We start from the raw sequence: 22161 nt of genomic DNA on the forward strand, positions 1-22161 counted from the left end.
CTCCCCTTTTACTGCGTGAAATTATAAATATTGAATTTTCCGGGGGGGGGGGGCATCCCCCTCTAGATCCATGCATGAGCAAGGAGTGTCGCATAATGAAATTACATTGTTACTGGTTTGGTCCACGGTAAAGAGACGGCTGGTAAGTGACAGGAGTCTGGAAGTGTATATGTACACATTATGGCGGACATTAAATTTTGTGTGGAGTAGATAATGATTAGGCATAGCCAGCACTGGTAAACATATATGTTACATGTACACATTAAAATATTTATAACATTCATAGTAAGCGCGATGGCCTAGCGCATGCGTACCAATAATAGCATGGATTAATCGGAAATTTAAACCTTGGCGAGTACGGTGCCTGTATTAAATTCTATGTAATCGACCGAGACTTGCTGAATGCAATCAAAAAAGGCGAAAGTGCGAAGATACGAAGGCCAGAGTGCAAAGTTGGGAAGGAAGGAGTGATAGAAGTATCGCTCCTTCGCCTTTGCACTTTAGGCATCACATCTTCGCACTTCGTCGTCGCATCTACGCACTTTTGCTCTTTCGCCTTCGCACTATCGCCTTTGCAACTTCGCATATTCGCCCTAAGGTCGAAGTGACCCTATCGGAACACCATAGATATATGTAAATGTAATTGTTAAGATGACAACCATACCCCGATGCAGTGCGTCAATATCTTGTTATAACGGAAGGATTTTTATTTTCTAAGATATACCCCTTCTTTCAATTTAAGTTTATTTGAATATGAATTATAATTTCTGCTACTTTTGTAAACTTCAGCAGTAAAAATTACAATAGTGTAAAGACTATTTCACAAAAAATAAAAAAAATATACTGAAAAACTTGAATCTACAAGGGGGTCATTATTCTACAGGGGTCACTTTTCTTCATGTGGAATGTGCTCATTTTTATGAAAATGACACTTATTCTTCAGGCAAAGGGGTCATTTTTCTACGTAGAATAATGACCGGGGGGTCATTTTTCTGCGTAGAATAATGACCGGGGGGTCATTTTTCTACGTCAAAAAATGACCCCCGGTCATTATTCTACGGGGGTCATTATTCTTCATTACACCGGAAAGGCCCGAGAAGATACGATTGCTACAAAACAGTACCAATGGATCTTGAAAATTTTCACAGTAGATACATAATAATTAAAGCACAGTCAATTAGCTATGCCATTGCCGATGTGAAGCCCACTCTAGATTCACAATTTCTAAATTGAGACCCCACTCCAGCACAATTTCAGTACACCGTTTTATAAATCTGCTTCTGTGTTTTATGATGGCTACAGCGCTAGCTCACCAATCTTTTTAAAATATAAGCTTGTTCTATATCAAAGTGAGGCAAAGAGACAGGAAGTAAATCATATCCCTCAATCACACACGGTGTGTTTTTCCGTTTGGGCTTTGAGATAGGTAATACAAACAAGACTCCATTTAAGAAACTTTTCAGTAAGAAAAGTTCATGCTGAACAAGAGGCCACTGGGTCCACATCGCATACCTGAGCAATAATAGCCATAACCCTGATCAAATCAGCATTACAAATTCAAAGTATCAAATTCAAAATATCTCGACAATTTAACGATGTCCAATCCTAAGCAATGTTCGATAACTCTAATTCATCTAGAATTTTTTAACTGTCTATTATAAACAAATTCAATTAGTCTTGTAGCGTTCATATTACACACAACTATTCAAAGAACTGTTCGGCTTAGTCTTTCCAAGGAGAGCTACTACATAAAGATAAAGGGCTTCGAATCACCGATGCACCAGTACAACCGTTCCTTGTACTACCGTTAATTTAATCGGAACTCAAATTTCTATTCCATTAATCCATCGTGGCCAAAATTTCAATAACTTCGTGCATGCATGGATGCCATCAAAATATTTCTTTTTACTTTATTTTGTTTTGTAAAGATAAATAGATCTAACACTTGCATGATGAAAAAAAATACTTTGAGGCTGAGGATCGGACCACCGTAATACAGAAAATCTTGCCTTAAAGTAAAAAAAAGTCTTTCGACTTTTATTCAAATATATTTATGTTAAATATCAAACTCCCTTTGTTGTGAAAAAGATTTCAAGAAGAAGATTTTAAAAGACTTTCTCTCTCTCTATATATATATCCATGTAAAAGTTCCATCTCCCATTGTAGCCAGACCCTACCACAGGGGATCATGATTTGAACAAACTTGAATCTACGTTCCTAGAGGACGCTTGCCCACAAGTTTAAACTTTTCTGGCAAAATATTCATTAAGATTCATTAACCTAGTCAATACAACCCCCCCACCCCCCCCCCCCCCCAAAAAAAAACCCACAAAAAAAAAACCAAAACATATACAAAATATCAAAACAACTGGACAATGTAGTTAAATAGATCCTGTATAAAAAGATTTTTATTTTTTCTCCAGATATTTCTCACCGGCCTTATTGACAATTTATCTACAACCGATGGGGTATTATGCATCTTAATTAAATGCGGACACAATGCGGATTTTTATTTGGAGCTAAGGGCAAAGGGATTTTTTTAGGGTTTTAATAAATTTCAAATATGTAAACGGTGCGACGTTTGGACCGATTGCATTATAAGTATTATTTCCGTGGCAATATCGCCACCATTATATACTGCATGAATCACTAAAGAAAGCAACAACAATTATGTTAATAATTGTATTTATGTGTTGAATGCTATAATTGTATTTGCTTATTTATTGTATTTTTCATGTTTATGGTTGATTAGATATGTTGCATTTCTTTCCCAGGCCTTGTAGAGGTCGTTGGCCATATTATGTAATTTCCCTGCAGTGGTCACTGTCCATGTCTATTTTTAGCCCAAATTCCTAGTCTAAAAACCTCCCAGTGACCTATTATGTAATTGTTAAAAATTCCATGTGTGTAATTTCCCCTAAATTAAATTTAATAGCCAATCAAATTAAACGATATGGTCACGTTGTTTGATGCGGTCAGTATCTGACCAGTGAGAGTAGGGTCATTCTGTCTTCATCTCTGAGAGTGTTAGCACGAGTAATGTTTTGATACATCCACCACCATCCCCGTTTCACCACTCCAATATTTGAAAGTTGCATATATGTACAAAATATCTTTATTCTGCATATTTTATTTTTGAGGTGCCATCTTTTTGCTGGTTTTGTATATATTGTATATAATTTTGAACAAAATATTGTTTTTCTGTAATTTAAGGGGATCAGCATATTGATAAGTTATTTAACATTTTGTGTGAACAGTTTTGGGTATGATCCCCTACTATGTTGTTTATATTTTTCTTTACTTTCGTCATTTTTAATAAATGACATATTTCATCATGCACAAGTGTTGAGTTCATTTATCAGACAGCAAAAACGGAGCTGCGGTGAGGTTGTGCAGCATGAGAAAGCATACATTTTCTTGTTTAAGTATACCTCGGCACTGGCCTTTAATCCGATCATATATTGAGAATTTTGGTGTTCTAAAAAGATCTTTAATAATCGTAACATTGGGGGGGGGGGGGGCGGCTGTGTGGGAACGCACTTCAGTTTGAAAAAAAAACGCACTTTGAAATTTTTTTTCAAGGTGCGTTAAATTTTGGACCAAATCAACGCACTTTGAATTTTTTTTTTCAAATTGTTAGAGGGACCAAGTTAACGCACTTGAAAATTTTTTTTTAAAGTCCGTTATGAAGGTATATCTTCTTTTTTTATTATCATCGAGACACTTAACGCACTTAAAAAAAAATATGTTTAAATCGCAAGTTCTGGCTCTGACTTTCTTTGCTGATAGAATGATGATTTGTTAATACTTGCAATTCTCAATTTCCGTCTTTATAAAAACGGGGTTGGGGTGTGTATTTACCCATGAAACAGGTCATTTATTAGTACATCATTTAACGGATTACAGATAAGGTCTCCTACCCCTCATCTTTCCTTCCAAAACATTTGATGTTCAGCAACTTGAAGAAAACGAAGAAGAACGTAAAAAGAAATACGCTTTGTTGTAAATCTAGTACGGTGATATTGAAAAAACGAGCTGGCCAAACAATGATTTCTCCCCTGGTGTACATGTGAAACAGAATCTGGAAGTGTTTCGACATAAACATTCTTTTCAATTTAATCAATTAAATCACTGCATGATAAAAAAAGAAGAAGTTACATTGACAACTATTACAAATTATTGTAAACTAAAAAATAAGCATTAAAGTACACCGGTGTATGTCTTCTTTCGCGTTGATGTTCTAAAAGATCATAATGTTTTTGATAAACATAACTAACGTATTCTTTTTTTTGTTACAACATGTTTGTTTATAAGCACATGGAATTGAATCCAGTTGAAATATCTTATGCATTGATCTCAGAAATCAGTATATTTATAAATCATTTTTGTTTCTGGCAAAGCCCAAAGTACCAGATAAGAGGTAAACTTGCTGTATACATACACTTTTTGAAAAAAAAAATCGAAGTGCCTAATTTTTAAAAGTGCGCTGTAACAGGGCTGCCCCCCCCCCCTTTTTTTACTCGCAGCAAAGTTAACATTTTTCTTAAATTTACATATAAAAAAGTGAATTGCCATGGAGTGCCCCCTTCTTTCTTGGAAGCATGTAAAATTCAAATTGAAGTTAAAGGAAGAAAATTAACTCTGAAATCGAAGTCAAAGGTATAATACGCAACTGCCCCCATTACCCAGGGATTTTTATTTTTATTTGTTTGTCAAGATTTTTAGATGAGTTTGAAGAGGAAAAATCGGCAAAACTTACATTATAACCTTATCATGTAATATAACATGTACTTTGTTATAATTTTGCTGTAGGCGACGGCTGCGGACATATTTTCCTCTTTGAAAAAAGCATGAGAAAATGTGCTTCTTTTTTCATGTTTGACTACTGTATATCTTATGGTAAAGAAATATGACATAACGTTGAAGTCATTATTTTCTTTTTAAAATAGTGTTAAAGTGAATAACTTAATTAGTACTTTACGTACGCATGTATTTACGAAAATATATGTTTATTTTCATGAGATTTAAACAGCTTTTGAAATTTAGGGGATACATTTGTATAATGAAAGAAACTGTACATATCTTCTTTGAAAATTATGTTGATTACAATGTACTTTTATCCACGTTAATATCAACAGGTGTCCCATACCACCCTAATTGATTGCTACAGCATTTTTATAAAATAATGTTACCTCCACAAACTTCAGAGAACATTTTTGTAATGTATTTTCATAAATTTGAATCATTGATCAGTTTAACTCCATTACTTGGACCCCTTCCCAATATATTGTTTGAAGCAACAAAAAAAAACTTATTTCTACCTCAAGTACGGAAGCCCTGGGAGGACAATGACTTACTTCTTAATTGTTATGAGCCCTGGAAGAAGATTGTTATGACTTATTTGTTTTGATTTAATTATCATTTGATAAGACTGTAATGAATAAATATAGCACGTGGTGGTGGCGTACCGTTCGATAACAAGTATTAAATAACAACAAGTAAGAAATAAGTACATGCAAGAAACAAGAAGTATAATCATACATGTAGCTCAAGTCCTACATTTGTACCACAATTTTGATTTGATTGACTTTATGTTATGAGGGAGGCATAGGATACATTAATGTTATTGGTAGTGTCGAGAAAAGGGAGTAATGATTGCTAAATTATTAGGATTTATGCTATCTAAACATGTGCGGAAAGGAATAACACGGATAATTTAGTTTTATGCCCTGTATATTTGCAGCAGTAACAAAATTAATGATCTGAAATGCCCTTGAACAAGTAATGAAACAGAAAATATTTTAGAAACAATGCCATTGAAAAGGTTCTACACATACGAACCAAATATTTGTACTAATCTTTTGTGATTTGTTAATACGTAGTCTTTTAGAACGTCGTTCAATATACATGTATATTCAATGAATAATTCCGAAGATTCATAGGAATGAACTGGGATTTGAACACCGGGTAAAATTTTATTAAGTTCACAAGTTCTTTGAACTCTTCACTACAAGTTGCTTTCTTCTTTCCATACAAATTACATGTACATGTAGTACAAACGTTAACATCTACAGCATTCACAGGTGTTTTAAGGTGTTTGTCTGTCTGTCAGTTCAGGCAAAATATACAAGACATCTGGTTTATCAGAAGGCAGTTCAGCATATCCTCTCTGTGGACGAATTTTATAAGAATTCCTGTGAATTGATATTCTATCCAAATCAGTGTGAAAGGTGTGCATGAAGCAAAGTAACAGACACTCTTTCACAACTGGATTGTCCAAGTTGAACATTCTAGAATCCTTAATATCTTTAAATAAATTAATCCACCAATGAATCCCAAGCTTCTTAAGAACTTACCACGCCTCTTTTCTTTGGTTTGACGTACTTTTACTAAGTACATAAAATGTTTAACACCAGTCATTTGAATGGAATCGAAAAAGAGGTTGCAAACAACTGTAATAATTAAGGCTTTTATTTTTTGTTCCCCTTTTAATCCGTAAAACTCTTTGAGCACGTTTTACATGATCTTAGCTTGAAATTTAAAACAGTCTAATGAAATAATAACAATTAAGTCATAATGAATAAGTCGTAACTTATGAAGTAAGTCAATATGTCCTTCCAGGGCTCATAACAATTAAAAAGTAAGTCAATGTCCTCCCAGGGCTTCCGTACGGAAGCCCTGGGAGGACAATGACTTACTTCTTAATTGTTATGAGCCCTGGAAGAAGATTGTTATGACTTATTTGTTTTGACTTAATTATCATTTGATAAGACTGTAATGAATAAATATAGCACGTGGTGGTGGCGTACCGTTCGACATGGACACTGACAATACTAGTCGCAGCGAAGAAGGTTGGTTTTTATAAATACAAAGAATATTTTTTATGCACCCGAGACATATACATGTATTGGTTTTGAATATTCAATCTGTAATTCTGTCACTGTCATGTGGCAACAAACTTTAACTTTCTTTTAGAATAACTATACAGTAAAATTTTGTATAAGAACTGAGATAATTTTACACCATTCTTTATTTTTGCCCATTTTGAGGGCAAAAAAAAAAATTCTCTAGATGAATTTTAATGGGTAAGATTAAAAAACTTTTATCATACTTTATCCTCGAGATTGGTATTCCAGGACATATGTGAATGCATTGTGTTAAATACAAATTTATCTTCTTATTCTTTCAAATTTTTAAAAATCAAGGTTTGCTGACTTTCTCGGGATAAAAAAGCAGTAACTGTTGTGCTATATATCATGATAATTTCATTTACCTGTACATGTATGTATTTTACAAAAACTGGAATAATAATTTATATTGACTAACAGTTATTCATTTGAATATTTTGGAATGTACTTAAACAAGGATGAAAAATATTAGAAAGGCAAAGATTAAAAAAAAACCCATAAAAATTTATACCCAAGAAAAGGAGTTATCATATATAAATCTTTTTTTTTCATTATTTCTCAACTTTGAAGGCATGTATTTAGAGGATTGAAGGTCCAGATAACATTTCAAAATTATAAGCTCCCTTCCCATTTGAAAATTTTAAAAATATCAATGAAGATGGGGGAATAAGATGGCGCAGCTGCCCATTTGGTTTAGTCGTAAAATACAATTTCAAATTTAACATTTTATTTCAATTAAATATATTTGATATGTTGTAATACAAGTTTACAAAAGGTAATTTCTAGCTTTATTCAGTTTAAAATATTTAAAAAAAAAATATAATTTGGTGATACCGAACCTACAACCTAAAACCCACAATTCTATAAATTTACCTAATGTCTAGTGCTCTAACCACTGAGCCATTTCATTCACAACAAAGTGCGTTGTTTAAATGCTATATGAGACGTTGGCCACGAATTTACGGACCTGTATTATGTTTCTAATACGTTCAATAGTTTGGCTACAAAATGACATTTTTAAAGTAGAGTGAGTCATCTCTCCACATTTTTGTTAATTAAAATCGGTTTAAATTCCATTAAACCGCATTTAGACTATTACAAAAATATGGAGCTCAGACCCACTCTATGAAAGAAAAGGCATTGAAGTTATAAAAATGACACTATTTGGAGGTTTTGACACGAATACGCCAGTTTAAATCAACATATTACAAGTATTTAAAATATTAAAGTGTTACAAACCGATGTTACGTTAAATATACACTGTTCTGATCATTTAAAAAAAATTATCAGATTAAATGATATTTTAATTTTGCAGTATCTAATCATTCCTCATATGGGCATTTTACACGCCTTATTCACCTATCTTCTTCGCATAGTAAATTAACTGTGGCATCCATGCATTTCACGAAGTTATTGCAATTTTGGCCACGATGGATTAATGGAATAAAAATTTAAGTTGAGATCAAATTAGTAAAAACAACATTTGTACCGGTGCATCGGTGATTCGAAGCCCTTTATCTTTATGTAGTAGGTCTCCTTGGAAAGACTAAGCCGAGCAGTTCTTTGAATAGTTGTGTGTAATATAAACACAACAAGACTAATTGAATTTGTCTACATTAGACAGATTAATCGTACGAATAAAAAAATTCTAGATAAATTATAGTTATCGAACATTGCTTTGGATTGGACATCATTAAATTGTCAAGATATTTTGAATTTGATACTTTGAACTTGTAATGCTGACTTGATCAGGGCTATGGCTATTGTTGCTCAGGTGTGCGATGTGGCCCTTGAGGCCTCCTAGCTTGTTCAGCATGAACTTTTCTTACTGAAAAGTTTCTTAAATGGATTCTTGTTTGTATTACCCTCCTCAAAGTCCAAATGCAAAAACACACCGTGTGTGATTGAGTGACATCATATCTACATGTAGGAATCATGATGATCTTCCTGTCTCTTTGTCTCACTTTGATATAGAATCATTTATTTAAAAAACAAAAATTGGCTTTCAGTGAGACGAAACCATCTATTTCTTGCACCAAAACAGGTTTAAAATGACTCTTGTTTCAATGGAAAATACATAGATTGTGTAGACTTAGCACAAAAGGCAGTTGAATATTGATGCTTTAAAAGAGCCATGTCTGAGTAAGTCAGTAATGACATAGAAAGGCTTAGATCTCATTGGTGTTTGATATCACAACCCAAAGTCCAATCTCCTGTTAAAATCATCCTAGGTTTTTCCGAAGAACTCGTACGTTACCGGACCAATACATTGCAGTTTATATTGACCGGCAGTTCAATAGATCCGTTTCAATAGGTAAGAAAAACTGAAACCCATACAAAATAGACAAAAAAATTTAATCATTTTATCTGTATTAAGACAACACAATCCCTTTAATTATGTAAGGATCACAAATATCCCTCAATAACTGATATATCATCACTGCTATAAAAACATCACAGAAAAAACACTGCACATTTGGACAAGAGGTAATGCTATGTTTCATGTACTGTTAGCAAACAATGGACATTTTTTTTTAAAATAAAAAACAAAATCATGTAAAACGTGTACAGTTGTAAAATGTTGTAGAAATAACGTGATTCAAGAATTGAAGCATTATGCAGAGATGATATTATACAATTAAAGTTAACCATTGAAGGAGTCTTCAAGATTCCAGTTCTCCGAGAGCAAGTTTATTTCCCGAGGAGAAGCTTAGGGAAATATGTTGTTTCAGAGAATAGGCGAAATATATCGAATTACTGTTAAATTATAAGGAAAAATAGTTAGAGTTATAATAATACAATCTGTCTTATCTACGGACATATATTAAGTCATTAAGTGGTTTTCAGTCTTAGGCTGGTGTTCCGAATGACTTCGGTATTTATTGTTGTGAGACTATATCCTGTATTCTCCTACGCGTAGCAGTTTGTATGTTGTTGAATGGATACACCGCGAGTGACTGTTTGTATGAATATAGAGCAGCTCGGAGGTTTCCTGTGATCTGTTGACAGATCCCCAGGATCTCCCAGGAGATGTCTCTTTGCATTTCACCCACAAACCGACCCTGATCATGGTGGACCATGATCTGAAGCTCATATAGAGCTGCTTGTGATAAGGTTGTATCAACGTGTCTGTAACACAAGAACTCAAGAAAGTGTAACATTACAAACACTGGGATTAGTGATACTTGCACGCTACTATCCTGCAGAGCAGACTGTTGTTCCAGTAACAGATCACTTATATAACAGATATTGTTATCAAGTGTAAGATCCCATGCTATGGCCTGTCTCATCTTTGTAGACCAGGAAAGTCCCCCTACAGCCTCAGTGTACCTCTCTCTGTCTACAAGTCCCATATACATCAGATATGGCTGTACTAACTTGACCTTTGTCATCTCTAAAACAGTTAAAGCTTCTCTGTATCGAAGCGTCTTGTAATAATACATTGCAATGTACAACAGATCAGAAACACACCCAAACTTGGCTGCCAATTTCAGCATTTGACAGGACAATTTGTCTGCAATATAAAGCTGTTTATTGTAACCTGTGTTAGTGTACATATTTTGTAATTGAAATGCAACATACTGAAATAAGGAGGCTGTAAGTTTCTGTAGTGTAACAGCTTGATAGTGTGTCAGGGGTGAATATACCAACTGTTCTATGGCGTGCATGACTTTAGGAAGGTCACATAGGTCATCTTGGTCTATGCTAACTAAAGATGACTCTGTGATAAGTTCTACATCATAATCAACTTGAGACCTCAATGTACTCTCATCTGTACAAATAGAAAGTGTAGGATTGTACAGGACGTCAATGATGTAGGACCTGATAGAGTAACTTTGTAAAAGGCAGGCTAAGCCTTTCTTGTACAATTCATGTAACTGTAGGAACAATCTGTTTTGTGCGTGGCCATGGATCTTTGTCAGAAACAGGTTGTTTTGTGGTATGAAAAAGTTAGGACAAACTCCCTCATACACCCATTTAAGGAGGAGTTTAAAGCAGACCCAGAAACCAGCCAGGAGATTTTGTGGACACCAGTAAGGCAGTGTGTTTTGTTGAATTGCCCAGAAAACTATTGTCTTCATGTGATAGGAACAGAGCAGTTTATTGGTGTCTTCTGATTGTTGATTCATTACTTCTTTTAGAAAAAGTTTTAACAATCCATAAGTCAAAAACTGACAGTGGTTCATTGAGTTCACAATTTTATATTCTGCCTGAGAAAACGAAATTCTCCATTCTTCATTTTTATGTGGTCCTAATGGGTGTCCAATTGCTACAAAGTGAAATCCATTCCTGATGATGTCATCAACAACTTCAGGGCCAGGCCATGAGTGACATCTGTCTATCCATGAGGAGGCAGACGGAGGCCAACAGTCACTAACAAAACTCCAAGCAATGTCATATTCGATTGTCTCTCCTATATAACCACTACCACAGGGTCCATGTTCGATAGAATTTGGAATTACTGACGAACATGTTAACTGTCTGTATGTAGAACTAGAAATATATACTCGTTCATTCAGTGTGACACATGCTAAATCGACTTGTCTGTATCTTGACCGTGTCAGTAACTCAAGTAAAGCGAATCCTGGTGGGCTCTTAGAACTGTCAGAGAGAATCAAGGTTGTATTGGCTGTGTTGCAATACTGAGACATGTCTATGATCACTCGGTGGTCGTTTGGCCAGAACATATAGTCGAAATCGGATCCCTTCAGTCTAAATCCTTCTCTGTGACTACCACTCAACATCTCAATGACCTCCTTATTAGTTATTATTTGTCTATGCAACATATCGTCGATGTCCGCTGTTTCCCTTCTGATGGCCACCTGTTTTGAGGTCCCAACCATCTGACACATCCCCACAAACATGGACTCTGACACGTGCTGCAGTTCGTAACATCTGTTTATAATGATATGCATATTATAACTTAACAGAAATTTAGGTTTTTCATTTATATTTTTTATAGCATGGTATAGAGATGAAGTCTTCTATTACAATTGGCTTGCACATCAAAATAATACTCTAATTTCAATGACAAAGAGTAACTGTGATATTTACATCAAATATAGAACGTTTATACAAAATTAGACTAATCAATCACTCAGACATTCTTACAACGTCAGAGGTTCTGAGTCCATCATGCTTGACCCCTGACGTTGTTGTTGATGTCAATTATCAAAGTACTAGACATTTTGAGGGTTTGATACTATTAACTTTGCAAGTTTTTAATGAGCAAATTCAAGATTTGAGCCTCCTTGTAATAATAAGATTTGGATTTTTACATTTTTGTACTCATTTCACTTGTTTGATTGACCTATCAGAAATGATATATTCCTTATTACCGTATAAGCAAACTCAAACCGAAACATCGCTCTGATATACATGTAATATGCATGTAAGATTTTTTTTTTTTAGGTCAGATGATATTTAAAACAAGGATGAGTCATTTCGACAATGTGACTACATTTGATAACAAATTAGAAGATTGTTTTTCACTTACATTCTTGGTGGAAATGACTCCATTTTGAATGCTATTCGAGCTGTTAGATGCTATTTTTAGGTTAGTCCAAAATATCTGATGTTTTCCTGGCCTTTTAACGATTTTGGCATTTACATGACAGGAAAACCAAAATATCTAATGTTTTCCTGGCCTTTTTTAACGATTTTGATATGAACATGCCAGGAAAACGTCAGAACCGGCACCATTAAGAAAACTGGAAATTCACTGACTCCAACGGGAAACGGCATTCTAGGCTCGATTTTAAATAGATATATTTATATTTAGACTCAATATTACAGCATTAAATATAATTTCACTGCATATTTTGATAAATACACTTATATACAATGGTGTTGTTGGGATATTTTCTCGCTAAATATAAAAAATGCAGGAAATCAAAACAAATCTCAACCAGAGACATAAATGTTATGTATGTCTCTGATCTTAACAGTTCGATAGAATGTGTTCAACAGCCTGTTTATGGGATGTAAGGACCCATAAAAGCGATATTAGTGAGCAGTTAAATCATCGTTTTATTATTTAGTTGCGAGTTAAACGTTTCATTCAACTCACAGATATTTAAAACCGAGCCGAGAATGCCGCTTCCAGTTGGAGGCGAAGAATTTCCAGTTTTCGTAATGGCGCCGGTTCTGACGTTTTCCTGGCATGTAGAACAATTTTAACAAGAGTTTGGACTTTGGGTAGTTCTGTTAAACATCAATGTGATGTAGGGATGTCTATTCCATTGTCAGCCACCCAGCCAAATCAACAAAATTTGTTTGGATCTTGAGCTATTTAAAACTACGCAATCGATGCATATTTCGCTTGACATTTTTCATTTTTCATGTCATTTTTAATATGTTTGAAAGCAGAAATAGATTGCTACGTCCAACTGAAAGCCCAAGGTCTTGTTAAAATGGTTCTAAAATATCAAAATCGTTAAAAAGAAAAAGCCAGGAAAACGTCAGATATTTCAGACCATTTTCGATATGGTAAGTTTCGTATCAAGATGTTGTACTTTCATTTTGTTTCAACTTTATATAAATCCGTTTTTGAGGATAATAAAAAATAAATATATATATATTCAAAAATGAAAATGGGGATAAAAAGAATAACAAACTTTTAAATAAGCTTTCTGGAGGTAGAAAGTTTTTTTAAACAATAAATTGGGGAAGGGGTCACATGATGGAGTTACGTTGATGAACGTTTTAAATCGGTAAAAATTGTGTCACCTGCATTTTTCCTTAAAATAGTGCAAAATTGTAATAGTAAACTCCGTTAATAAAAAAGTATGATAGATATCGAAGAAAGAAAAACAGCTTTGAGAAGCTGAAACAGTGAAAGTGTACACTATCTTTGCTAAAAAAAAAATATAGTGAATTTTAGTATAAGGCAAATGTTGATGATTCGTGACTCTAGCTCTTTAGGAAAAATGTTTGCTGTGAGTAAAAATGGGGGACCACCCCCCCCCCCCTCCCCTTCTCCCAGGCTACGATTGTTTAAGATCTTCTTACAATGCTCAATACGTGATGGGGCTTAAAGGCCGGGGCCGGGTTATAAATAGCAGCTAATCAAAAATTCATTATTAAGATCTAATTTTTTTGTGTGGAAGTAGCTATAAAGCCAGCTATCTATTGACATTAAATTTTTACAAACAAAAAATTATTAAAAGATTATATATCTTATAAAGTTCTGAAGCAGCTCAGAATTTTGATTTCTAAATTAATGAATGACATTGGAGGCGGAGGTAACTAACGATTTGTTTACACTGGAAGTGCATGGCTGTAGCCATGTGCTCTGTAGATTAATCACAGCATGAGATATGTAATAGCAAAAATCTTTTACCTTAGCATTGATTAGAAATTAGTCCTTCACATGAATAACACTATGTTGCTCTCAGTTCCACATAAAAAAATCCTCACTGAGTCCGCGATAAAGATGCATAAAGCCCCATTGGTGGTAGATAAATTGTCAATAATGCAAGAAATATCTGGAGAAAAAAATGAAAATCGTTGTATATAGGATCTATTGTACTACATTGTCCAGGTATTTAGACATTTTGTATATGACTCATTAAAGTTGTTTTGATTATCTTCGCAAAAGAAGTAAAATGATCAACTACATTCTTGTATTTCATACAATGGTCGTAAGCTATGTGTTTATATAGATGTGATATCAATGAATTTATCTCGTACAATACCAAATAAAATAGATAAAGTCGTATATATAATGATTTGTTCAAATACAAATGCATTTATTCTATTCGAAAGAGCGCTAGCAAACTTGGCAACTGTCCAACAAAATGTAGAGCGTTGCAGACTGTCTTCATTTATTAAAGTTTATTTACATTAGTTTACACTTTGTTTGAAATAAATGTGGATACTGCATGCAGCATATTTAAGACTAACCTTATTTAGTTGGAATTTTCTTTCGTGTACATCAAACGGTGCTTTTTTATACTCGTGGAAATAACCATGCCTCCTAATTGTCCGAGCTCTATTTATATATATAGATTTTGTATACTATTGGATATAACTATATGAGTTAAATGTATTTAAAACCGTAGTTGAAAACCAGATAATAAAACCACTTAATTAAGATATTTTACTTGCTTAAAGGGGATTTGAAAAAAACTTTTAATGTCTGTATTTAATTTTAAAAAATCGTGTAATATCGATAGTTTTATTTTTTAAAGGGAATATATAAATGAAAGCTGTAATTCAAGATATTGTGCAAGAATTTCTGCTCAATTATTCTTCGAGAAAAATGTTCTTATAATCATATTGCACTACCCTGTCAAAACATGCAGAGAGAGAGAGAGAGAGAGAGAGAGAGAGAGAGAGAGAGAGGTGCAGAATTCGAAACAAATTTTAATCATGATTAATTTTAATGATTAAAAGAATAGCCAGAATACAGATACAAAAATCAGTTTTGTTTCACTGCTGAAATTATTTGCAACTAAAAATAATTTGCAACTAAATATTTATAACTGAAATAACATCTTCATTAAAGATATATCTTGAAAAAAGATTTTCTTACTGATTTTGTATTATTTTAGAAGTCAAATACATATCAATATGTATGTAAAGTGTATGAAATAAGATTTTATCAAGTTTTATATAATTGTATGCCATTAATATGCAAGTAACGTAGTGAAACATGATCAAATTAAAGATTTTTCGTTTATAACTGGGGGGGGGGATGGTGGTCCTCAAGCAAGATAGATAAAACAAGGACGAATCAACAGAAATATCAGACCGCTCAGTAAAGTTATGTTATAAAAAGTAAGACTTGAATATATATTTCCCCAAAAAGGTATTTCATTATATTGTTTTCATTATTATCTACGAACAGATACGTATATTTTTGAATTTATTGAACATTCTTTGAACCATTTTAACAAGACCTCAGTAGAGCGTAGCAATCTTTTCCTTGCGTCACAACAAGTTAAAAATGACGCGGTTTCCAGCGAAATATGCCTACGATTGCGTATTCTTAGCTCAAAAGCCAAGCAAAACTGGAATTTAAAATAGGAATAGAGAAAAACCTCTTTTCACAAATAGTGAAACATCAAAAGGACCTAGATTTTTAACATAGTAATATTTGAATAAAGTCGGAAGATTTCATTTTTACTTTTGGGCAAGAAATTTCTGTATTTAAGCCTCAAAGTCTTTTTTTCATCATAAAAGTGTTATTTATCTTCAAACTATATGAATGAAATAAAATAGAAAAGAAATATTTTGATGGCATCCATGCATTTTACAAAATTATTGCAATTTTGGCCAAGAATGATATAATGAAATAAATATTCAAGTTGAGATCAAATTAGTAAAAACAACATTTGTACCGGTGCATCGATGATTCGAACCCCTTTATCTAATAGTAGGTCTTCGTGGAAAGAGTTCTTTGAAAAGTAGTAATATTAACACTACAAGACTAATTGAATTTGTCTATAATAGACAGATAGACAGATTAATTGTACGAATAAAAAAAAATTCTGGATAATTTAGGGTTATCAAACATTGCTTAGGATCGGAAATCGTTAAATTGTCGACTGACTTGAGACTTTGAATTTGCAATGCTGATTTGATCAGGGTTATGGTTATTGTTGCTCAAGTGCGATGTGACCCCTGTGGACTGTTGTTTCTTACTGAAAAGTTTCTTAAATGGATTGTTGATTGTATAACCCTCCTCATAGCCTAAACGCAAAAACACCGTGTGTGATTGAGGGGTATCATATCTACATGTAGGAAACATGTCTGTCTTCCCGTCTCTTTGTAATACTTTGATATAGAATCATTTATTTTGAAAAAAAATGGGCTTTCAGTGAGACGGAACCATCTACTTCTTGCACCAAAACAGGTTTAAAATGACTCTTGTTTCGAACAATTAGATTGTGTAAACTTAGCACAAAAGGCAGACGAATCTTGATGCTTTAAAAGAGCAATGTCTGAGTAGTCAGTAATGAAATAGACAGACTAATGTCTCATTGCTGTTTGATACAACAACACAAAGTCCAACTTCCTGTTAAAGTTATCCTTGGTTTTTCCGAAATACGTTACCAGTCCAATACATTGCAGTCTATATTGATCGGCAGTTCACTAGATTAGTTTCAATAGGTAACAAAAACTGAAAATGCATATAAAATTGACAAAAATATTTTATTAATCAATTAATCTGTATTAAGACAACACAATCCCTTTGGTTAGGTAACGATAACAAATAGCACTCAATAACTGATATATCATCAGTGTGCTACATGTATATCAACCAGCAAAAAAAGCACTGCACCTTTGGACAAAAGGTACTGCTATGTTTCATGTACTGTTAGCAAACAATGGAAATTTTTACAAATTAAAAACAAATTACTAGTATGTAAAACCTGACCAGTTGTAAAATGTAGAAATAACGTGATTCAGGATTTGTAGCATTATGCAGAGATGATATTTTACAATTAATGTAAATATCCCAATGAAGAAGTCGTCAAGAATCCAATTTCCCGAAAGCAAGTTAAGTCTCATTGACAATTAAAAATTGTTAATTAGTAAAAGAAAGTACATGTATTTAGTGGTGTGAGACTATATCCTGTATTCTCCTACGTGTAGCAGTTTGTATGTTGTTGAATGGATACTGCGTGAGTGACTGTTTGTATGAATATAGAGCAGCTTGGATGTTTCCTGTGATCTGTTGACAGATCCCCAGGATCTCCCAGGAGATGTCTCTGAGTACATCACGTACATACAGTCCCTGATCATGGTGGACTAAGACCTGTAGCTCATCTAGAGCTGCTTGTGATAATGTTGTATCAACGTGTCTGTAACACAAGACCTCCAGGAAGTGCAACATTACAAACACTGGGATATCTAATTTGGACTTAGTCTTATCACGCTGAGCACACTGTTGTTCCAGTAACAGATCACTTATATAACCGATTCTGTTCCCAAGGTTAACATCACGTGCTACGGCCTGTCTCATCTTTGTAGACCAGGACTGTCCCCCTACAGCCTCAGTGTACCTCTCTCTGTCTACATAGCCCCTATACATCAGATACGACTGTGCTAACTTGACCTTTGTCATCTCTAAAACAAATAAAGCTTCCATGTATCGGAGTGTTTTGTAGTAATACATAGCAATGTACAACATATCAGAAACAAACCCAAACTTGGCTGTTAATTTCAGCATTTGACAGGATATTTTGTCCGCAATATATAGCTGTTTATTGCAACCTGTGTTAGTGTACATATTTTGTAATTGAAATGCAGTATACTGAAATAAGGTGGATGTAAATGTCCGTATCGTTACAGCTTGATAGTGTGTCAGGGGTGAATATACCATCTGTTCTATGGTGTGCTTGGCTTTGATAAGGCAAAATAGGTTTGTTGTGTGTATGCTAACTTTAGATGCCTCTCTGACAAGTTCTACATCATAATCAACTTGAAACCTCAATGTACTCTCATCTGTACAAATAGAAAGTGTAGGATTGTACAGGACGTCAATGATGTAGGACCTGATAGAGGAACTCTGTAAAAGGCAGGCTAGACCTTTCCTGTACAATTCATGTAACTGTCGGAACAATCTGTTTTGTGCTGGGCCATGGATCTTTGTCAGAAACAGGTTATTTTGTGGTATGAAAAAGTTAGGACAAACTCCCTTATACACCCATTTAAGGAGGAGTTTAAAGCAGACCCAGAAACCAGCCAGGAGATTTTGTGGACACCAGTGAGGCAGTGTGTTTTGTTGAATTGCCCAGAAAACTGTTGTCTTCATGTGATAGGAACACAGCAGTTTATTGGTGTCTTCTGACTGTTGATTTATTACTTCTTTTAGAAAAAGTTTTAACAATCCATAAGTCAAAAACTGACAGTGGTTCATTGAGTTCACAACTTTATATTCTGCCTGAGAAAACGAAATTCTCCATTCTTCATTTGTATGTGGTCCTAATGGGTGTCCAATTGCTACAAAGTGAAATCCATTCCTGATGATGTCATCAACAACTTCAGGGCCAGGCCATGAGTGACATCTGTCTATCCATGAGGAGGCAGACGGAGGCCAACAGTCACTAACAAAACTCCAAGCAATGTCATATTCGAATGTCTCTACTATATAACCACTACCACAGGGTCCATGTTCGATAGAATTTGGAAAAACTGATGAACATGTTAACTGTCTGTATGTAGAACTAGAAATATATACCCGGTCATTCATTGTGATACATGCTAATTGGACTTGCCTGTAGCTTGACCGTGTAAATAACTCAAGTAAAGCGAATCCTGGTGGACTCTCAGTGCTGTCAGAGAGAATCAAGGTTGTATTGGCTGTGTTGCAATACTGAGACATGTCTTTGATCACTCGGTGGTTGTTTGGCCAGAACATATAGTCGAAATCGGATCCCTTCAGTCTAAAACCTTCTCTGTGACTTCCACTCAACATCTTCATGACCTCTTTATTAGTTATCACTTGTCTACGCAACATATATTCGATGTCCGCTGTTTCCCTCCTTATGGCCACCTGTTTCGAGGTCCCAACCATCTGACACATCCCCACAAACAAGGACTCTGACATGTGCTGCAGTCCATTATCTCTGTCATTATAATAATTTTTAAAATTTAAGAAGTTAAGAGAAATCTTGTTTTTTCATTTACATTTTACGCATCATATATCATATAGAAATCAAATCCATGTATGTTGTTCCAAGTGGCCTGCATATTAAAGCAATGCATCTTTACAACGTAGTGATACACATATTTTTTGTAGGGGGGTATACGATTATTAACTTTACTAGTTTTGAATTTACCTCATATGTTTGCATTTTTGTATTCATTTCACTTGTTTGATTGACCTATCAGAAGTGATACATTTTCTTATTACCGTAAAAGCAAACTCAAACCGAAAAATCGATCTGATATACATGTAATATGTATGTAAACTCCAATTTTGTCAGATGATATTGAAAACAAGGATCGATGAATCATTTCACAACATAACATTTTATTGAACCAATTTCCATTCTTAGATGTTATTAATTTATTAGTTTTTTAAACATTGTGCACCTATGTGTTTTGAACGAGATTTCATAGGAATTTTGCTCAGTGGAAACGATTTTCCATTTGACCTGAAATAATGTTTAACACATACGATAAAATCCTATATAGGATATTTTACTTTTTTGAATTTGCAATTGCCATTTTTAGAAGGTCAATTTAATGCTGAAGTAGAGGTGATTAATTTTATAAACTATAATCCTTGGACAGTTAAAAATTTACATTTACTATTTGAAAATCTTAGTTTTTCAGTGTTTGCTACATATTCAAAAGGATAAAAGAATTAGCTTTTTTCAGTGAATGAAACGGGGATAATTATTGTCAGTTTGCTTATAGTCGATTTAGGACTTGATGTATACCACCTCTCATTTGTAAACTGACGAGAGCGAGATTAACATTTTTGCTTGTTTCTCAATCTTCTATGTCCTGTCATTATAATATGTATGATGCAATTTACTTAATAAATATTGTTTAAACTATATACCAGCTTTTCATTGTTGGTAAATAAAGGAACATTAAAAATCTAACAATTAATTTACACTCCTTTTTTCTACCTTCTAATGTTTTGACTACATTAGATAAAAATTAGAAGATTGAAGCTCACTTACATTCTTGGTGGAAATGACTCCATTTTAAATGCTTTTCTTACCTGTGGAATTACATGCTATTTTTAGGTATGGTAAGTTTCATACCCAGGTGGTGTACTTTCATTTTGGTTCAACTTTGAAAACTTTTTTTTAAAATCCGTTTTGAAGGTTAGTAATCTTAAAAAGTATAATTTAAATAATGAAATTGAATAAATACTTGTGAATAAAGGTAATTTTTCACTTTTCTTCGTATGATATAATAATTACGGAAGCCCTGGGAGGACATTGACTTACTTCTTTTAAAATTGTTATGAGCCGTGGAAGGACATGTTGACTTACTTCTTAATTGTTATAACTTATTCATTATGACTTAATTGTTATTATTTGATTAGCTAGACTGTTTTTGAATTTCAAGCTGAGATTATGTAAAACGTGCTCTAAGAGTTTTACAGATTAAGAGGGGGAACAGAAAATAAAAGCCTTATTATAGTTGTTTGCAACCTCTTTTTCGATTCCATTCAAATGACTCTATGGCTGGTGTTAAACATTTTATGTATGGTAAAAGTACGTCAAACCAAAGAAAAAGAGGCGTAGTGGGAAGTTCTTAAGAAGCTTGGGATTCATTGGTGGATTAATTTATTTAAAGAGATCAAGGATACTAGAATGTTCAACTTGGACAATCCCGTTGTGAAAGAGTGTCTGTGACTTTGCTTCATGCACGCCTTTCACACTGATTTGGATAATTTAGCAAATTACAGGAATTCTCATAAAATTCGGCCACAGAGAGGATATGCTGAACTGCCTTCTGGTAAACCAGATGTCTTGTATTTTGTGCCTGAACTGACAGACAGACAAACACCTTAAACACCCGTGAACGCTGAAGATGTTAACGTTTGTATTACATGTACATGTAATTTGTATGGAAAGAAGAAAGAAACTTGTAGTGAAGAGTTCAAAGAACTTGTGAACTTAATAAAACCCGGTGTTCAAATCCCAGTTCATTCCTATGAATCTTTGGAATTATTCATTGAATTGAACGACGTTCTCAAAGACTACGTATTAACAAATCACAAAAGATTAGTACAATTATTTGGTTCGTGTGTGTAGAACATTTTCAATGGCATTGTTTGTAAAATATTTTCTGTTTCATTACTTGTTCAAGGGCATTTCAGATCATTAATTTTGTTACTGCTGCAAATATACAGGGCATAAAACTAAACTATCCGTGTTATTCCTTTCCGCAAATGTTTAGATAGCATAAATCCTAATAATTTAGCAATCATTACTCCCTTTTCTCGACACTACCAATAACATTAATGTATCCTATGCCTCCCTCATAACATAAAGTCAATCAAATCAAAATTGTGGTACAAATGTAGGACTTGAGCTACATGTATAATTATACTTCTCGTTTCTTGCATGTACTTATTACTTACTTGTTGTTATTTAATACTTGTTTTCGAACGGTACGCCATCGCCACGTGTTATATTTATTCATTACAGTCTTATCAAATGATAATTAAGTCAAAACAAATAAGTGATAACAATCTTCTTCCAGGGCTCATAACAATTAGGAAGTAAGTCAATGTCCTCCCAGGGCTTCCGTACTTGAGGTAGAAATAAGTTTT

The 22161-nt window shown here is 33.9% G+C and overlaps 2 protein-coding genes across 2 annotated transcripts; both read right to left on the reverse strand.

Moving 5' to 3' along the window:
• Positions 1-9246: 9246 nt before the first annotated feature.
• Positions 9247-20593, reverse strand: LOC128168268 (uncharacterized). The gene is made up of 3 exons (XM_052834465.1): positions 20555-20593; positions 14251-14395; positions 9247-11804 (listed from the first exon to the last, which is right to left on the reverse strand). The coding sequence occupies exons 2-3, from the start codon at positions 14256-14258 to the stop codon at positions 9788-9790; spliced, it is 2025 nt and encodes a 674-aa protein (XP_052690425.1). The 5' UTR covers positions 14259-14395; positions 20555-20593; the 3' UTR covers positions 9247-9787.
• On the reverse strand, positions 17028-19823 carry LOC128168269 (uncharacterized). Its single transcript, XM_052834466.1, has one exon. It carries the CDS (start codon positions 19465-19467, stop codon positions 17470-17472), a length of 1998 nt encoding a protein of 665 aa, XP_052690426.1. The 5' UTR covers positions 19468-19823; the 3' UTR covers positions 17028-17469.
• Positions 20594-22161: the final 1568 nt, after the last annotated feature.

Source organism: Crassostrea angulata, chromosome 10, assembly GCF_025612915.1.
Source record: "Crassostrea angulata isolate pt1a10 chromosome 10, ASM2561291v2, whole genome shotgun sequence".
Classification (NCBI taxonomy): Eukaryota; Metazoa; Mollusca; class Bivalvia; order Ostreida; family Ostreidae; genus Magallana; species Magallana angulata.